The sequence below is a fragment of the Palaemon carinicauda genome, chromosome 14 (genome assembly GCF_036898095.1).
Source record: "Palaemon carinicauda isolate YSFRI2023 chromosome 14, ASM3689809v2, whole genome shotgun sequence".
Classification (NCBI taxonomy): Eukaryota; Metazoa; Arthropoda; class Malacostraca; order Decapoda; family Palaemonidae; genus Palaemon; species Palaemon carinicauda.
The window spans coordinates 46,780,857-46,801,291 of NC_090738.1; the positions used below are offsets into that span (position 1 = coordinate 46,780,857).

The window sequence follows — 20,435 nt, forward strand, 5'->3', positions numbered from 1 at the left end:
AGCCAATTGCCACCACTCCTGGCAAACAATAACGAACAGTCAATTCGACTGTCCAATAACATTAAACGTGGTCATCATCATCATCATCATGTCATCCTCATCAACAAGAACAAATCTATTTTCAGCCGGGTCGTCAACAAATAAAATTCTTTCAATATCTCCCAGTCTAAATATAACATCCGCAGTCTTCTCCTAAGTTCATATTATACGGTCCAGGTCGTCATCAATCTATCAAAAATTTAAGTTTCTCCAAAGGAGGAATCGCGGCCTGCCAAAATAAAAAAGAAAAACACTTATGAACACTCCTAACTAACTTAACTATCGCACCATAATCAAAGATAAACAATAAACTTTCTATCACTCATGAACGCGCCTAACAAAAATAAATAAAAACAGTACTTACTCAGAATATAAAAAAAAGCTTCACAGCCGGCTTTCGAAGAGCAAAAAAAAATACAGAACCGACTCCTTCTATCGTTCGATATCCAATGCTTTCGCCCAAGACATTCATCACCACCCTATCCTAGCTAAAAAGGTAAACAACAACCTCAATTATACCAACAATCTTTCCAACTTCAAACAATCATTCGCTAATTACCCTTTTTCTTCAGCGCGCACCGCGGACACACAAACACACGCACACACAACCACACATAGCCTACTCTCTTGCGCACGCGCGATCTAATCAAAACTAAAGCAAATGAAATTCTCTCTCTCTCTCTCTCTCTCTCTCTGACAGAACTAAAGCAAATTAAATGTCTCGATTTAACAATACTAAAACAACTCTCTCTCTCTCTCTCTCTCCCTCTCTCTCTCTGTGACAAACTAAAGCCAATACTGTAAACAATTTCTCTCTCTCTCTCTCTCTCTCTCTCTCTCTCTCTCTCTCTCTCTCTCTCTCTCTCTCTCTCTCTCTCTCTCTCTCTCCCTGACAAAACTTAAATAAACACTCTCTCTCTCTCTCTCTCTCTCTCTCTCTCTCTCTCTCTCTCTCTCTCTCTCTCTCTCTCTCTCTCTCTCTCTCTCTCCTGATTTGGCAAAAAAAAAAATTAAATTAAAATTAATCCTCCACATCGATACATCTATTCCAGCAATAGCCGAATCCTCAAGTAGATGCAAGAGGAAAAGACTCCCTTTCAGTTTCAACAGGTAAAGACGATCACTCAACCTTGAGCCTTCACCTTCAAACTGAAAGCAAGGGACATCCTCTCATCGCTAGACCTTTCCTAACTCATACGGACTTACAACTTGCCTTTCCCCAGTCGGAATTGAGACCTTCCTCTCGGAACATGGTTCAAATTCTCAGGTCTCTAAAGAGACCTCCTTATGTTCCACTTCACCAGGCAACAAATTTTCACCTGGTTTAAGGAGACAATGTTCCTACACACTCTGACAGCAGCTATACGAGTCAAGGAACTTCATGGTCTCTCTTTCGACATCACCTGCTAATGAGAAGGGCGAAAGGCAACGTTCAGTTTCATCCCCGAGTATGTCGCCAGACACAGTCTCCAGAGGTGACGGATCCTACACAAGTCTCCACTCGGTAACGAATGATCCAGATCATCCGTTACTGTACCCAGGGTAAGGTATGAGACTCTACCTTAAGAGAACAGCAACAGCCCACCTGGATCCCTTCTCTTGTCTTCAGCACTGGGAGAGACTAAACGGGGATCACCAAAACTTCATCCCTGCTGGATTCACAGTCACCAATTATGCCCTGAATCCAGAGCCTCACCCAACATGATGACTCACGATGTCAGGGGCATAGCTATGCCCCTGGCCCTTCTGAGCAGATTACTCTGTAATGCTGTAGTGGTTTGCGGACTGTGGCCAGAAGTAGCACCCGAACTGCCTAGTGTCCGAATGCCGACCACACCCCAACGTTCACTACACAAAAAATATACAACAGTGGAATACCCAAAAATCTGGGTAAAAGCCAAACAATCAAGGAGGAACTGGGCACCAACCCTTGATTTATACTGGGCAAGGGGACCAAGCTAGAATCTTAGTTCTTTTTTTATCTTCCCTTTCATTTAGCTTGCTGAATTTAGGTAACCTATCAGAACATTAGGTGAAAGGGAAAAAAAAGGAAAAACAATTCTAAAAAAAAACAGTGGCTGAGAAGGGGCACACATTGGTGTAAGGAACTGGAATGGAATGTTGTCTTCATACAAACAAAATATTTATTTGAAAAATAAAAACTATTAGGATTACATTAACATTGTTTTGTCAATTCAAATAAGCAATTAAATGAAAAATCAGCATCCCTTTACACTCCAGCCTCACAATAACAAGATAAAAGAAAAAAAAAAGATTTGAATAACAAAAAAAAGAAAAACAAGAACTATTCACAAGTGGGAAACTCATAAGTGTTCCATTACGGTACAAGTATAAACAAAGGCACGCCTAACCGTGTATCTATTTGGGATACATTCAAATACCTCTAGCTTGCCTCACGATCAAAGGGTTCATAAAACAAAGATTGCAAAGTTACTTAAACATTCTTAACCGTGAAACAGTATGGCCACACACGACGCTGTGCAGGTCTCTGCGGGCCCACAATAACAATGTCTCGAAAATCTCCGATTGTAAACCTGCACTGTGATAAGATTCCCTTGTCATCAAAAATTTTCTGTCAACAACAGTAGTGCCTAAATCTCTCATTCTTGGAAGGGGTTTTGATAATTCTGGAACCGTTCAGACTAAACTCGAACACAGTCACTCTCCTTCTAACATTTGAATTCACTTCTTGGGCCTACGACCAGATATGCCATTTCAATAGCTCCTGTGAACCATTAATGTTTATGACACCCTTTAAAATGTTTTTCTAAAATCTAGGTAGGCCACTGGTCACTTTCAGAAAACACTGACGTCAATTACAAGTTTGGGAAGTGACTAATGTAACAGGCCAGAAATATTTACAATACAAGCTTTTTACCAAGCTGACTAACAACATAAACAGGTGCAGGATAATGCAGTACCCTTCCAATTATTTTACTTGTGCCACGGCTTGACTCAAATTCTAGTTGCCTCTCCAAACCCTACAGGGAGTAGGGCGTGCATGAATGCTCAGTGGGTACAAATTCACTGATATATAAGGAGCCCAGGGTATCGATTAGTGACACGAATACCCCCTCAAACCTAGGGATGAGTTTGTTCATCAGAAGGTGTCCCAACAGGTGCACCTTCTTAAGTACCAGAGAGCCCTCTTTTAACGGTTTGTACCAAGGATGTCCTTCAGCCCATGGGTCTCTCGTTTCGGCTGACAGCAATGGGGTACTATCAACATCGTGAGCACTCTTCAGTATGTTCTCAGCTGGATTACAGCCAATCTCAGTGTATGAGAATGGTTGTAGCTGAGAACTGCTCGGGATAAGAACTGGTCCCATTTCCGAGATTCCCCAGAAATCACCCTCAGTAACTCACCAATGGTATGATTCACCCGTTCCACGGCACCATTACTAGAGGGTTTATACGGAGTTGTTTTCACATGTACAACATTGTACCGCTCCAACAACTCAGTAAATTCCTGGAAAATAAACTCAGGGCCGTTATCAGTCAATATCCGTACTGGAACATGAGGAATAACAGGAAAAACTCGGTCTTCAAGCGCCTGGCATATCGTCCTGCTCTTCTTATTCCTTATGGGTACTGCCGTCACCCACTTGGAATAATGGTCGACTACCATCAGACACCCAATAAAACCAATACTGGTTGTTGGGAGACTCACAAGGTCCATAGCAACCAATTCAAAGGGAGAAGAGGTCACTATTTTCAAGGTCAGCGGGGCAACCACCTCCCTTGAGACCTTACAAGTCTGACATTCCCAACACGTCCGGCACATATCTCTGATCGCATTAATCAAAGATCTGTGCCAGACGAGTCGACGGAGCATTGCAATCATTTTTCTGATCCCCCAGTGAGCTTTCTGGAGGTGTGTCTCGGCACAATCAGGACATAGAAGGTGACTACGGAGCCGTCTGGGTTCCGCTTCACTAGCAAACCCTGGTGTACTTTCAGGTCCGACCAACATCTCCTATAGGGTAGATAGGAGCGTGAAACTTGAGATGCAGGAACCCCTGAGTAAATCATCTTAATGACAGATTGAATCTGTTGATGATCTCCTTGGATCTTGGACACCTGACTAAAACACAGAGGAGCATTTCCGGAGAACACTCCCCGATCAGGTTCACGATCAGTTACCTTCATAACAGTGATCTCGGTATGCAGTGATGAGACTGAGAGTACCTTGGGAGACAACTGAAGAACAGTGATGTGGTCATACACCAACTGTTCTCGGGGTGAATCCAGTGTCAGGTAGGCTGCGTCCAGTATATTCCTACCAAGAACAAAACAAAAGTTGATGTCATTGGCAGCTATCACCGCATAGTTAAAAAGTAGTAGTTTCCACCCGGAAGGACACTTCACCTCTAACTGGACGTAGCCTAGAATGCTGGTGCAGAAACCAGTCAACCCCTCTAACTGTTCTCCTGACAGTATCTGGTACTCTATGCCAAGTTGGTTCAGTACAGACTCGCTTACAAGACAAACCTGTGCTCCTGTATTAACAAGAGCACAAAATAAGGTCTCCTGCATCATTACTATACCTACTGCCGAGTGTTGAGACACATGGGTACAACTGGACCGACGAGGTGCCTTTTCTGTCACGTACTGGATTACAGGACAATCTTCCGGCGCTTCCTGATCATCAGTGACCAAGCCCTCAGTGTCAGACACACGAGATTTTACCTCTGCCTTATGGCCCAGGATCACATCAGTTGGAGGGACGTAATTGCGGAGCTCGATCAGAGGGTTAAAATGCACTCCAGACAGACACCGAAGATGCACACAGTGAGGCTCAGTCACGAATGGATCACGATAGACTACGGGACAAGTGGGACACCAATGGACCCAGATTTCCAGGTTCAACAGCTTATATGCTGCCAAGAGCAACTCCAGAGCTGGGACTGTACCTGGAAAACACATTGCCTTGATCCTGTTCCTGCTAGTCTTGTCCAGTTTGAAGCCTAGTCGACCGGCATCTTTCAGAAACTGCTGGACTAAGGCATCCCGGAGCTTGGCTCCCTTCAGCTGAGAGTCCGGTGCAACACCAGACACTTCTGTCCAGCAGTTCACGACTAGCTCCAAGGATTCTAAGAGAGAATCTGGACTACCACGAACCTCCTTATACAAGGCCAGTCCAGTAGGCAACTTGGGAGTGCTGGGTTCAGTAGCAAACAGGCAGTCAGTTAATGAGGGCCAGCAGGATAACCAGTCAGCTACAGTATTCTGATCACCTGGACAGTAGTTAACAATAAAGTTAAATTCGGACAGGTCCTCCAGTGTCCGTTCTGGACGACTGTCCACCATCTTCGTGTCATGAAGGTACAACAGGGGATGGTGATCAGAATGAATCACAAAGAACTTACCATAGAGGAAGGCCCTGAAGGCTTTCACTCCCCATCGCAGAGCAGCCAACTCACGCTCAATGGTAGAGTAACGGGTCTCGCAGTCACCTGAAGTGTCGACGAACAACTCCAAGGGTTTAGCATCAGCGGAGTAGTCAGGGTATGACAATATAATGTCCTCCTTGATCAGTTCTTACAAGTGCACAAAGGCACAGTCCATTTCTGCAGTCCACTTCAGTTTCCTTGTTCCTTGTGATTTTCGTCCTCCAGTCTTCGCATATAATGGTTTGGCTATCTGTGAGCACATGGGGATAAACTTCCGTTGGAAATTTACCAGTCCCAGGAATACCCGTAGCTCACGCACAGTGGTTGGTTTAGGGAAGTCCTCCACTTTCTGGATGTATTCTGGTAGCTTACGCATACCAGAACCTCCAACCAGATGACCAAGATACTGGACCTCGACTTGAACCCAAGAACACTTCCCAAGTTTAATCTTAGTCTGTGCTTCTGGAGAGTAGCCAAAACTGGTTCTACCAGTTTCAGGTGTTCCTTGAAAGAAGACCCAAGTATCAAGATGTCGTCAATGTAGACAACCACCTTGGCTTTCAGGAACTCTTGAAGAATACTCTGCATTTCTCTTTGGAACACTGCAGGTGCATTTTTCAGTCCAAACGATAAGCGTCTGAACTGCCAGTGTCCAAAGGCAGTAGAAAAAGCCGTGTATTCTTTACTGTCCTCTGCCAATGGTAACTGGTAGTATCCACAAACCAGGTCAAGGGTTGTAAATTATTTGACTCCTTGAAGTCCAAATATGGAATCGGCCATATTAGGCATCGGGAACTTATCAGAGGCAGTCACCTTATTCAGTCTACGGTAGTCCACACACAACCGTATACTATTGTCCTTTTTTCGGACTGGACCAATGGGTGAAGACCAAGGAGAGATGCTGGGTTCAATAATATCCAGTTCATGCAACTCCTTGCACTGTTCCTCGATAGCATCAGCAACGGGTTTGGCAAATCGTCGAACTCTCTGATAAATGGGCATCTCGTTATACAGGTGGATGCGTATTGGTGAGCTTGAGCACTCTCCCACATCATCATCACCAGTACTGATGACTGGAAGATGACGTCGAAGCATTTGACAAAACTGGTCCTTCTGAGAAGAGTCCAGTTCGTCGGAGATAGACAGATTGTCTATCTCTTCTAATACGCTCGGTTCAGGAGTCAGGTCACACTCCTGTGCTATCAGGCAGGAGAGAGGAGCATCCACCTTCATCAAGAGATCACCCATCTTGATCTTGGCAGTTTCTTCAGATGAACCCTTGATTAAAACTGAGGCTTATCCATTGTTCAGTTCAAGGATGCCAGGGATTGCTGTAGCTTTACTTAACAGACCGGGGGTTATGATGTCGCCATCATAATACATTTCTGGCCAACAGTTGGTCGGATATGCAGGGCACCTAAAAGAGGTGTCAAGTCCCTTAGGAAAGTTTACAGTAACTGGAACAAGTACTGGCTCAATACTGGCAATCATTACTGAATCAGCTGCATGGACCTCAAGTGCGTAAAGCACTTGCTGAAAACAGGCTCCACGTATCGGGACATAATATTCCCAAAGAGGCTCGTGGGGAGTACTGCCAACGCTCAGCCAATTTCGGGCTCCGTCAACTATCACCCCATTTGCTCTCAAGAACTGGTAACCAAGCACTACGTGCTCAGCCATAGTTCCTGAAGGCACTACGTGGAACACACTCGAGGCGAATGTCATTCCATGCAGTATAGGGGTCAACAGTACAGTACCTAAGGTCTTAGGTCCTGTTTGCCCTAAACCCTTCAGACCAATGGTGTTGGGTACCATCTGCAGCTGGTAATCCTGTACAACTCTCGATGCCAGGAGGTTGACCTCAGCTTCGGAGTCAATGAGAGCATCAAACGCTCCCGATGGAAACTCAGACACGGTCACTGGGACAACCATGAGTGGTACAGGAGCCAACTGCGCCAGGTTAACCCTATGAAGGGTTTTCAATACCGCCTCAGTTCCTGCTTCCTCCCTGGAGGAGTCAGGTGGAAAAGCTCTGGACAGTGTCGAGGACAGGTCATCACTAGCCGATCCTGAATGAGCCATTGGAGGTGTAATGACCTTTTCAGGTTGAGGGGTAACCTTGGAAATCGAGATTTCCGAGGCTGCCACCGGAATACTGGGAGTACGCACCCTAGCCCTCACACCTTCCTTCGATGTACATAGTCCCATCTTCTACATCGAAGGCCTGGTGTTTAAAGCCCTATGATACTCCTCAGTTTATGAATTCCTGGGCTTTGCCTTCTTGCTCTTCTTCTTCTGCACAGTCCGAGAAGGAGCACTGGACTCGCTCCTAATTCGGGTTTCTCGGCTACTGGTCTATCCAGAATAGGATGACGGGGTCGGAGTAGCACTCACCAGTACTGCTCTTCACCTTGAAGAAGTCTGGACACAGATGGTCTCCCTCCCAGGGCTGCAGGCATTAGCTGTGTTCTGGACAGGTGATCTGCTTATGAGCGGCGCCTGTCATCCCCACTGTGCGACATTATGGTTTTCCGAGCCACAGCATACACACAGGTTGAGGCGTCTGCGACACCCGTCCATTTGGTGCCCTGATTTTCGGCACCATGCATAGTACCTTCTCTGGAATGGAGGAGACTTATCTGGGGTGCGCGATGGTGGCAGGCGCACTTCCACAGGTGCAGGTTTGGGGACAGGTTGAGGAGGAGTGCGGGAATATGCTCTGTCAGGTCCAGGTGAATGGCTGGGGGCAGCCATGGCAACCCTGTCGACATACGAGCCATGCCAGCCTTCGCTTCGCTGACGGGATGCCTCGTCGAGAACACTCAACATTAATGGTGGCCAGAGACTGTTCCAGCCAACTTGCAGCTCTGCTCGGAACAGTTCTTAGGAGCTTCCGACTAAGCTCCCTCTGGTCCAAACTACGGCAAGGATAGGCCAACCTGTACAGGGAGGCCAACCGGACGGCGTATATCTTCAGCAGTTTGCCCTCGCCAGAGGTGGCACTGCTGAACCGGACCTTCCTACCCACATCACGCCTCTCTCGGGCTTCTCGGCACCAGTCGAGGAGGCGTTCCTTCATGGCGGGGTATGAGATCTCGGGACCCCACTGGGCGAGAACGCCTCATGGATTTCTACCTTTAGAAATTTTCCTAGGTCAACAGTCCACTGGCCAGAGCTTCCTGTGGTATATTTACAAGCACAGTAGGCCTCAAAATCCCTCAGGAATCGGGCAAAACTCTGGCCAGTTTCCAGCTGGAAGATTCCAGGCTCGGGGTTCCTCCTGGATTCGAGGACCTTAAGAAGATCAGACAGACTGCATTCTGTCTGGAAGGACTGAACGTGGTCGGTGGAGACAGTGTCTTCTGAACTGACACTGAGACAGGAGCTGGAAGAGTCACCAGAAGTCTCGCTAGCAGAATCTTCACTGGTGGACTCCTGGGACATAGTCATTTTGGGTGTTGCTGTCTGGCCTTTTCCTTGGCCTGGCATCTCCTTTTGGAATGGCCCCTGTCTTGGCAAGAACTGCCTTAGCCGTAGCTGCCGCAGCAATTTAAGGCCTACTGGCTTCAGCCGGGTTGTCCAGGAACTGCTCCCCTAGTCTACTGGCTGCAGTCTCTGGTGGACTAACAGGATTAGTTGCCGAAACAGGCGAGTAAGCCAGCAGTCCACTTGGGGCAGGAGACTCCCAGAAGCCTGGTACAGGGGTGAGTAACGGTGTGAACCCTGGAGGGGGCTGGAGACCTCCAATCACTGGCTCTGCTCCAGTTACTAGGATTGCCAGACCATTGTAATTTGGCCAAGCTGGGGATGTAGAAGGAGCACTGGTGGTCACTGTAGTCGTGACCCCAGTGGCAACGTGGCACGATGGTGACGGCTCCACACTCTTCAGGGCCGCCACTTGAAGTGTCAGGGACTTGACCAGAGTTGCCAGGTCACTGACAATCCTGACCAGACTCTCCACACCCCGGCTCAGGCTCTTCTTAGCCTTTTGGCGCTTGCTCAATGACGATGCCATCGATAAAGGTTGGTGTTTCCTGGGTCTGGGCACCAAAAATTATGTAGTGGCTTGCGGACTGTGGCCAGAGGTAGCACCCGAACTGCCTAGTTCCGAATGCCTTGGGGGCCAGCCACTCCGCCCGATGCTAGGGAATCAGAGGAGGAGGTTTTGTCAGGAAGGGAATCCTTTATCCCTCCCTGAGGACTGCCATGGGTCCATGGGTCCGCAACGTTGTCCCGCCACGCTTGCCAATGGTATTTGTGGCATGCCCCCACCTGTGGCGTGGGAAGGTGTAGGGGGCCTCTCTTCCTATCTCCTTCTGGGGAGACAGTTTGAGCGGGCTCGTCTCGAGCCCGAGTATTTTTGTATAAAGGAGGCCTGGGCTGGGGCACCACTTCTGCGAGAGGGCCGCGAGGACTAATGCCAGGAAGGGGAGGGGCCTCCTGTCTAGCTGGTGACGTAGGCGGGTTGGCTCCGTCCACAAACAGTCTTCTATGTGGAGGGCGTCTTGTTGCTGGCTGCTTAGGCTCAGCCGAGTCCTTCAGTTTCCCCACTCTTTCCATGGTCTCCACACCGGAGCATTCCTAAGGAACTTGGCCTCACGTTTGGGGAGTCTACGAGGGAGCCTGTTTAGCACTGTGTCTCTCCTTCTTAAGATCCAGTTTGCTGTCTGAGTCAAGGACTGGAACGTTAAGAATTTCATGGCCTTGCCCCCAGAGTGTATGAGCTCATGCAATAGAGCTTGATTCTCAGGCACCGAGAGATCATGGGAAAGTTGAAAGCCTGCTAAGGTGCATGCCCACCAGTCCAACCAGGAGGCCACATTGATGATGTCCTGAGATATGTCCTCCATCATAGTGGCCTCTGCCTGTGAGAAGACCACTGGGGCAGTAAGGATCCTATCATCCGTGCTACCCTAGCTCAGAGCCGCAACAGCTTCTTCCATTGTCTGAGGCCCTGCAGGCAGCCCGTCTGGCACATGAAATTTCTTCTGGGTCCTTAGCCCAGGCAGGAGCTTGAAGGATCCTTGGACCCTGAGGGAGTTCTTGTGTCCCGAGACGAAACGGTCAACGTGGTCCATGCCCAGGGACACGTCTAGAGCCACTGGTAGGGTCAACGATGGTTTCGGCTGTACCGGGTTGTCCACCATCCTACCCAAACCTGAAAGCCAGGCCTGCTCTGAGAATGGTTTGGGCTCATCTAGTCTGTGGTGATGTCGTATAAGTGCAAACACTTTCCTGTAAGAGGATGCTTCATCAGGCGAATAATCTCCAGCATCCACTAAGCCCGCTACCACTTGATCCTCTGTGTCGGCTGCTTCTTCGATCATGGATAAATCCGTGGGGCGGTCGTATCCCTGGCATCCGGCCGGCTCAACGGAGCGGCTATCTCCATCACGGATGGAGCCCTTTAGGCGGAGGTAGCCGTCATGGGTCTACCCCCTCCCGGAGGAATCCATGGTGAGTGACTGCCATGCTGTGCCAGCGGCTGCATCCGATGCCTGGATGGAGCGGGTGAGACTTTGGGCACGGGAACAATGCTGCTGGGCTGAGCCAGCGACTGCCTCCGCTGAACGGATGGAGCCGGTGACTTGCCGGGCAAGGGCAAGGGAAAGTTAGTGTGTGCCAACGGCTGCATCCGAAGCGTGGACGGAGCTGAAGAGACACTGGGCAAAGGCACGGTAGTGGCTCCAGCAGCCGCCGAGGCAGGCACTGGAGCAGCAAGAGCCCTGTTTGACCCGCAAGGGGGAAAAACTACTTTACCTAATTTTGCCCTCTTCTTTTTGGAACTCTTCTTCTTAGCAACTTTGGCCTTCTTCCTAGACGGGCCTGAGTTCGAGCTCTACTTCTTCCTCTTCGACTTCTTTTTCTTTTTCTTCATCTCCCGGTCACTGGAGTCTTCCGACGATGAAGAGCTGGAGGACGAGGTATCGTTCGAGGAAGACGAAGAAGAAGAGGAGCTATCCGAGGCCCCTGAATCCTCTGCCACCAACATGGGGGCTTGCAATTGTGCTACTGGGGTGACGGGTTGCATAAAATCAGGAGGTAGCGCAACAGAAGGCACCGGAGGCGTGAGCAGTGACCCACGTGAGGCAAACCAGCCAGAAAACTCTTCGTCTTGCCGCATGGGTGACCTGAAGGGCGTCCTTGGTGCCGTCCACACAATGGAATCATGGTCAGAAGAGCATGTGGCTCGTCTTTTCCTGTCTTGGTCGCCCCCTGAAGTCGCTGTACCTGAAAAACACTGCCACGGTGGTGGGGAAGGAGCTGGTGTTCCTGATCTCCCCCACACCGGATCCTCACTCGAGATGGGTCCCGCGGGCACCAGAACCTTGTCTACAGAAAGCACTCCCGTAACAACAGCAGACTCCTCACTTGTTTGCGTAGGCACAATGCAATTTGGTTTATTAAAATCAGACTCATGGGGAACAGTAATGGGCTGTTTCCCCGGAACGGACTTACCTCGTCCCCTACTCTGGGTAGGGGAAGGGGAAGGGGAACCGCTCTCCGAAGGAGCTGAAGGAGACGTTAACGGAGAACCGAGACCAGGTTTCCTCGGTGACCGCTTCGATGCCTTCTTTTTCTTGGTGTCGTGCAACGTCCATTGCAGTTCCGGCCAGGACTCACACTCCGGACACGTGGAAGCAGGCGAGCACACTTTGCCTCGACAGGTGGTGCACAACGTGTGCGGATCGATGTTCACCTTAGAGAGCCATGCCCCGCATGACTTACCGGTCTTGGCACCGGGACAACGGCGTTGGGATTCCATAAGGATAACCACAAGCAACACAAGTAACACAAGGAAGGGATAGGAACGGGAAAACACAAAGGGAACACGTCGCACACAATGGTGGGTCGGACGGGATGTGAGAGAGAGCGGCGAGATGTTATCTACGCCGTGACCAGATGCTTACTGACGACAAAGACCCGGTAGCGCACCCACACGCTGACCCCGGGTCGCCTTAGGGCACGTATCCATCCGCCACGGAGGGATCCGACAAGGGAAAACGGAGATAGGGGGGACTGCGCAAAATTCTTGGTCGGATAGGGAGGAGATCCCAGATACTCCTAAGAAAGTAGTTCGAGGTAAGTACTCCGTGTTGGAACAAATATATATTACACATTAATTAGATACTTGTTTATTCATTTTCTTTTGCTCCTAAGGTCATCGATGTAAGCAAAAAAGCTTGAACCTCTTACCTGAGGAGGTGTGCCAGGATCTGTGTAGGCGGCCATAAAGAAATGGAAGACAACATTTATCAACAACCAATGACCTAAGACCATAAGAAATGATGTGAATAGCTTTGATTTGTTCCAATAGTAAGGTAACCCAATCCAGTAAACAATATAGACAATGGTGCTGGTCAGGATTACGACTCCACCAACCAATATCTAGAAAGAACAAAGTATTAAGAATTATGAAAAAATCTAGAGAAATAGAGCTTTGTAAAGTATACTTATTAGTTTAAAACTACAGTACAAGCATTTTATTCATGTGCCTTATGACTTACTTACAATATGAACAATTTCTAGACAGGCATCTGAAGAACTTATTAGCACACTGAGCATATGTTTATAATAAATAATTGGACAACTCTATCCAATAATGATCATTTAGTTTTTATGCAAAAAAAAAAAAAAAATCCAAAGTACTAAACTACCATTACTCACAGGCCCCAAAGCTTTGGTGAAATGATCAACAATCCAAACCATTGGTTCCATTAAGACTTCCAACATATAGCTACTATTCATGAACTCATTATAGAATATCACTTGAAATGTGAGTACAACTAAGTCATATTTCCATCGAAGCCACTTCCTGAAAAATAAAAATAATTCATTCAGATATGGTATCATGGGCACTTGAAAGTAATAGCCCAAATATGTAAAACAAATGTTTACAAACTAGTTAAAATGCACTTACTATGAATAATATTATACTGCATGAACAAAATCTCTATATCATAACCAAATGTTAAATAACAATTCTATAATGGAGGTTACTATTAGAAAGTATTTGAATGGCTAAAAAATATTTCCTTTTTGTTATAGTACATGCACTTCATAAATACTCGCCATTCCCTAAAATGACAAATTTGTAGGTAATTTCTATTTTTCATATTTATAGGGATATCCTTTTGATGAAGCTGAAAGACGAGCCATGATAATTTTAGAGAGGGATAACCACCCCAACCGCTAGTTAGAGGGTAGTGGGTAGGGGATGGGGGTATCTGGGTACCCGGCTCACTCACACACCTGGGCTGAGCAACTACTTAGCTTTCTGGCAAGACTTCTTGGGGGACAAGGATGGCAGGCCAATTTGTATCTATAACATGTTATTTTTATTAATAAAATAAATTTTTGAATATACTTACCCGGTGATCATATAAGCTGTCAGCTCTGCTGCCCGACAGAAAAACCTAAGGACAAAATACGCCAGCGATCGCTATACAGGTGGGGGTGTACATCAACAGCGCCATCTGTCGAGCAGGTACTCAAGTACTCCATGTAAACACAGAACCAATTTTCTCCTCGGTCCACTGGGTCTCTATTGGGGAGGAAGGGAGGGTCCTTTAATATATGATCACCGGGTAAGTATATTCAAAAATTTATTTTATTAATAAAAATAACATTTTTCAATATTAAACTTAGCCGGTGATCATATAAGCTGATTCACACCCAGGGGGGTGGGTAGAGACCAGCATTACATGTTTACATTATTAAGAGCTAAGTATTTTGTATTTCATTTTAGTAGTTATTCAAAATAACAAACATAAAATAAATAAGTACCTGGTAAGGAAGTCGACTTGAACAATTACTCTGCCTTTTTAAGTACGTCTTCCTTACTGAGCCTCGCGATCCTCATAGGATGCTGAGCGACTCCTAGGAGCTGAAGTATCAAGGGTTGCAACCCATACTAAAGGACCTCATCAAAACCTCTAATCTAGGCGCTTCTCAAGAAAAGAATTTGACCACCCGCCAAATCAACCAGGATGCGAAAGGCTTCTTAGCCTTCCGGACAACCCAAAAACAACAATAAAAAACATTTCAAGAGAAAGATTAAAAAAGGTTATGGAATTAGGGGAATGTAGTGGTTGAGCCCTCACCCACTACTGCACTCGCTGCTACGAATGGTCCCAGGGTGTAGCAGTTCTCGTAAAGAGACTGGACATCTTTAAGATAAAAAGACGCGAACACTGACTTGCTTCTCCAATAGGTTGCGTCCATTATACTCTGCAGAGATCTGTTTTGTTTGAAGGCCACTGAAGTTGCGACAGCTCTAACTTCATGTGTCCTTACCTTCAGCAAAGCATGGTCTTCCTCATTCAGATGGGAATGAGCTTCTCGTATCAACAGTCTAATATAATAGGAAACTGCATTCTTCGACATAGGTAAAGAAGGTTTCTTAATAGCACACCATAAAGCTTCTGACTGTCCTCGTAAAGGTTTAGTTCGTTTTAAATAGAACTTAAGAGCTCTAACAGGGCACAAGACTCTTTCTACTTCATTTCCAACCAAATTAGAAAGGCTTGGAATATCGAACGATTTCGGCCAAGGACGAGAAGGTAGTTCGTTTTTGGCTAGAAAACCAAGCTGCAAAGAACATGTAGCCGTTTCAGATGAAAATCCGATGTTCCTGCTGAAGGCGTGTATCTCACTGACTCTTTTAGCTGTAGCTAAGCAGACGAGGAAAAGAGTCTTTAAAGTGAGATCTTTAAAGGAGGCTGATTGTAGCGGCTCGAACCTTTCTGACATAAGGAATCTTAGTACCACGTCTAAATTCCAACCTGGTGTGGCCAAACGACGCTCCTTCGAGGTCTCAAAAGACTTAAGAATCTTAGTACCACGTCTAAATTCCAACCTGGTGTGGCCAAACGACGCTCCTTCGAGGTCTCAAAAGACTTAAGGAGGTCCTGTAGATCTTTGTTGTTGGAAAGATCTAAGCCTCTGTGACGGAAGACTGCTGCCAACATGCTTCTGTAACCCTTGATCGTGGGAGCTGAAAGAGATCTTTCCTTCCTCAGGTATAAAAGGAAGTCAGCTATTTGAGTTACAGAGGTACTGGTTGAGGATACTGATACCGACTTGCACCAGCTTCGGAAGACTTCCCACTTCGACTGGTAGACTCTAAGAGTGGATGTCCTCCTTGCTCTAGCAATCGCCCTGGCTGCCTCCTTCGAAAAGCCTCTAGCTCTCGAGAGTCTTTCGATAGTCTGAAGGCAGTCAGACGAAGAGCGTGGAGGCTTGGGTGTACCTTCTTTACGTGTGGCTGACGTAGAAGGTCCACTCTTAGCGGAAGAGTTCTGGGAACGTCCACCAGCCATTGCAGTACCTCGGTGAACCATTCTCTCGCGGGCCAGAGGGGAGCAACCAACGTCAACCTTGTCCCTTCGTGAGAGGCGAACTTCTGCAGTACCTTGTTGACAATCTTGAACGGGGGGAATGCATAAAGGTCTAGATGGGACCAATCCAGTAGAAAAGCATCTATATGAACTGCTGCTGGGTCCGGGATTGGCGAGCAATAATTTGGGAGCCTCTTGGTCATTGAGGTTGCAAAGAGATCTATGGTAGGTTGGCCCCATGTGGCCCAAAGTCTCTTGCATACATTCTTGTGAAGGGTCCATTCTGTTGGGATGATTTGACCCTTCCGACTGAGGCGGTCCGCCATGACATTCATGTTGCCTTGAATGAACCTCGTTACTAGAGACAGGTTTAGATCTCTTGACCAGGTGAGGAGGTCCCTTGCGATCTCGTACAACTTCATAGAATGGGTCCCTCCTTGCTTGGAGATGTACGCCAAGGCCGTGGTGTTGTCGGAGTTCACCTCCACCACCTTGCCTAGAAGGAGGGACTTGAAGCTTTTCAAGGCCAGATGAACTGCCAGTAGCTCCTTGCAGTTGATATGTAACGCTCTTTGCTCCGAGTTCCAGGTGCCCGAGCATTCCCGACCGTCTAATGTCGCACCCCAGCCCGTGTCCGATGCGTCCGAGAAGAGAACGTGGTTGGGGGTCTGAACAGTCAGGGGCAGACCCTCTCTGAGGTTGATGTTGTCCTTCCACCAGGTCAGTGATGACTTCATCTTCTCGGAAATAGGGATCGAGACCGCTTCTAGCGTCTTGTCCTTTCTCCAGTGAACAGCCAGGTGAAATTGAAGGGGACGGAGGTGCAGTCTCCCTAACGCAATGAACTGATCCAGTGATGAAAGCGTCCCTATCAGACTCATCCACTGTCTGACTGAACATCGGTCCTTCATTAGCATGTTCTGGATGCATCCTTGGGCTTGACTTATTCTGGGGGCCGACGGAAAAGCCCGAAAAGCTTGACTGTGAATCTCCATCCCTAGGTACACTATAGTTTGGGATGGGACCAGTTGGGACTTTTCCATATTGACCAGGAGACCCAATTCCTTGGTCAGATCTAGAGTCCACTTTAGATTCTCCAGACAGCGACGACTGGACGAAGCTCTTAAAAGCCAGTCGTCCAAATAGAGGGAGGCTCTGATGTCTGCTAAATGCAGGAATTTGGCAATATTCCTCATCAGTTTCGTAAAGACAAGAGGCGCCGTGCTTAGGCCAAAGCACAGGGCTTGAAATTGGTAGACAACCTTCCCGTAAACGAACCTTAGAAAAGGTTGGGAATCTGGGTGGATGGGGACGTGAAAGTAAGCGTCCTTGAGGTCTAAAGAGACCATCCAGTCTTCCTTCCTGACCGCTGCTAGAACAGACTTTGTCGTCTCCATGGCGAACGTCTGCTTTGTGACAAAGACATTCAGAGCACTGACGTCTAGCACCGGTCTCCACCCTCCTGTCTTCTTTACCACTAAGAAGAGACGGTTGTAGAAGCCCGGGGATTGATGGTCCCGGACTTTGACTACCGCTCCCTTTTCTAGTAAGAGAGACACCTCTTGCTTCAACGCTAGTCTCTTGTCCTCCTCTCTGTACCTGGGAGAGAGGTCGATGGGAGTCGTTGCTAGAGGGGGCTTGCGAAAGAATGGGATCTTGTACCCTTCTCTGAGCAACTTCACAGATTGTGCATCTGCGCCCCTGTTCTCCCAGGACTGCCAATAGTTCTTGAGTCTGGCTCCCACTGCTGTCTGAAGAAGGAGGCAGTCAGACTCTGCCTCTTAAGGACTTGGTACCTTTCTTCTTGCTCCCACGTTTCCCTTCGGCACGAGCACCTCCTCTGCTGGTGGCTCTGCCACGAAAGGGCGGAATAAATCTTGACGCTGGAGTATCCATCCTGGGTCTAGACACGGTAGGCAAAGGGGTGGCTTTGCGTGCGGATGAAGCAACCAGGTCATGCGTGTCTTTTTGAATCAAGGAGGCAGCAATCTCCTTGATCAACTCCTCTGGGAAAAGGCACTTCGAGAGAGGAGCAAACATAAGCTCCGATTTCTGACATTGTGTTACTCCAGCTGACAAGAAGGAGCAAAGGTTTTCCCGTTTCTTAAGGACCCCGGAAACGAACGAAGCCGCAAGCTCACTGGAACCGTCCCGTATGGCCTTGTCCATGCAGGACATAATGAGCATGGAAGTTTCCTTGTCAGAAGGGGAGGTCTTCCTGCTCAACGCTCCCAAACACCAATCCAAAAAGTTAAACACTTCGAAGGCTCTGAACACTCCTTTCATCAGATGATCTAAATCTGAAGGAGTCCAACAAATCATGGAGCGTCTCATGGCCAGCCTGCGGGGAGAGTCTACTAGACTTGAGAAGTCGCCCTGGGCAGAGGCAGGAACTCCCAAGCCGAGAACTTCTCCCGTGGCATACCAGACGCTCGATCTGGAAGCGAGTTTCGCAGGGGGAAACAAGAATGCTGTCTTCCCAAGGTGCTTTTTGGACTGCATCCAATCTCCCAACACCCTTAACGCTCTCTTGGACGAGCGGGCGAGGACGAGCTTCGTAAAGGCAGGCGCGGATGACTGCGTGCCTAAAGCGAACTCAGATGGAGGTGAGCGTGGGGCCGCAGAAACAAACTGATCGGGATACATATCCTTGAACAGTGCAAGTACTTTCCTAAAGTCCAAGGAGGGAGGCGTGGTCTTGGGTTCGTCGATGTCCGTGTGCGGGTCGTCAAGGTGTGCAGCGTCATCATCATCAGAGAGTCCATCGTCTGAATGCTGAGGAGGAAGCGGCAAAGGAGTAGGCATTGGCTGGTCAGCTGAGTCCGGCAGCACGGGTGCATGCGTGACTGCACTGGACGCAACGTCATGGAACTGTTGGTCAGTCTGTGAGCTGGTAACAACCATAGCTGCGCGGTGGCGCAAAGCGTCTACTCCCGACTGTCTAGTCTGCTGTGGGCGAGTAGGGGTAACCACAGTGGGTTGCGGAGGTTGACGCACCGCGTCAAAACAAAACAACTTAGGTTGTTGTTGTTGTAACTCGCGAACGTCAACGGAGGGTTCCGTGCGTCGGCGAAGGTCAACATGCGGCTGGCAGGGCACAGTGCGCATGGGTGGCGGGACTCTCACAGCTGGAGTGCGGGAGAAGGTAGCCTCAGCCTCAACTGGACGCACAACCGTGGTTGGTTGTAGGCTAACGGGTGCAGCGTCAACCTTCTCCGCACGAAAGTCCTGCATTAAAGATGACAACTGTGTCTGCATGGTCTGCAGCAAAGCCCACTTAGGGTCTACAGTAGCAGGTGCGGCAACAGACGGTGTTACTGCCTGTTGCGGTACCGCTTTGCCTCTCTTAGGAGGTGTGCAGTCATCAGAAGACTGCAGCGAGTCCGAACTGACCCAGTGGCTACAACTGGGCCGTTGGACTTGCGCGGAAGGGACCTTGCGTTTGAGAGGTCGTGAGACCTTGGTCCATTGTTTCTTCCGAGAAACATCTTCCGCAGACGAGGAATAAATGGGCTCTCTCGTCTTCTTGTGGGTGGGGCGATCTTGGCAAGATACGTCCGAAACCACGGAGGGAACGTCTGTCCGCTGATTAAAGCTTGTCGAACCCTTTGGTCGTACGACATTGCTTCTCCCCTGGGCTTGGGAGCTTGCAAGAGGTCCCGGACTGGGAGGACGACAGGCACGAACAGACGCACCCTCAAGCGCAACACTAACACTTTCCACAACACTACCACTCACTTTGTCACTACCCACTGCACTCTTACCCTTCAACTCCTTGACGTCTGCCATGAGTTGATTACGGTCACTCGCCAATGACTCGACTCTCTCACCCAGAGCCTGGATGGCACGCATCATATCCGCCATCGAAGGTTGTTGAGTGCTAGAAGGGGGATCAGGAGCAACCACTACAGGGGAAGGAATAGGTTGTGGGGCATGGGGAGAGGAAAAATCAACGGAGCGAGATGAACTTCTCCTGACTCTATCTCTCTCTAGCCTACGTGAATATTTCAGGAATTCGAGAAAATCGAATTCCGAAAGCCCAACGCATTCCTCACATCGATCTTCCAATTGACAGGTTTTACCCCGACAATTGGAACAAATGGTGTGCGGATCGATAGAGGCCTTCGGAAGACGCCTTGAACAGTCCCTAGCACTACACTTTCTGTATTTAGGGACTTGAGAAGGGTCAGCCATCTTGAATTAGTCAAAGGGGAATTCAAAATCTATCCAAGTCGTCAACAAATAATCCAAAATTCAATCAAAGAATGCCAGGAAGTATTGAAGATAACCTCTGCAAAGCGAAAGCTAATAACTAGAAATGAGTACTTCACCAAAATCTGTGAAAATCAATCCAGTAAGCAACAGCGTATTTAGTAGGTCTTGCCGGTGGCACGACAGAGAGAAAATTGATTCTGTGTTTACATGGAGTACTTGAGTACCTGCTCGACAGATGGCGCTGTTGATGTACACCCCCACCTGTATAGCGATCGCTGGCGTATTTTGTCCTTAGGTTTTTCTGTCGGGCAGCAGAGCTGACAGCTTATATGATCACCGGCTAAGTTTAATATTGAAAATTCAGGTTTTTATGTTAGGAAAAATACAAATTACTTACAAATGTGTCATTTGTCCCTACACAAATACA

General features: G+C 48.1%; 2 protein-coding genes across 2 annotated transcripts in view; both read right to left on the reverse strand.

Annotated features, from left to right (window-relative positions):
- LOC137653569 (palmitoyltransferase ZDHHC16) overlaps positions 1-20,435 on the reverse strand; it is a 157,499-nt gene that overhangs the window by 81,217 nt on the left and 55,847 nt on the right. The window contains exons 3-4 of the mRNA XM_068387079.1: positions 13,122-13,269; positions 12,651-12,842 (exon numbers count right to left, since the gene is read on the reverse strand). Coding sequence (XP_068243180.1) covers positions 12,651-12,842; positions 13,122-13,269 — 340 coding nt within the window. The remainder of the gene's footprint in view (positions 1-12,650; positions 12,843-13,121; positions 13,270-20,435) is intronic.
- Positions 14,069-17,429, reverse strand: LOC137653186 (uncharacterized). The gene is made up of 2 exons (XM_068386567.1): positions 15,313-17,429; positions 14,069-15,238 (listed from the first exon to the last, which is right to left on the reverse strand). Exons 1-2 carry the CDS (start codon positions 16,721-16,723, stop codon positions 14,529-14,531), a joined length of 2,121 nt encoding a protein of 706 aa, XP_068242668.1. The 5' UTR covers positions 16,724-17,429; the 3' UTR covers positions 14,069-14,528.

Bases quoted from the DNA above. Each gene is read 5' to 3' on its own strand.
- LOC137653186 (XM_068386567.1), bottom strand. From the start codon at position 16,723: ATGCATCCAGAACATGCTAATGAAGGACCGATGTTCAGTCAGACAGTG. The intron at 15,239-15,312 runs GTTGGAATTTAG...TGGCCACACCAG, and splicing joins GCGTCGTTTGGCCACACCAG to GTTGGAATTTAGACGTGGTA.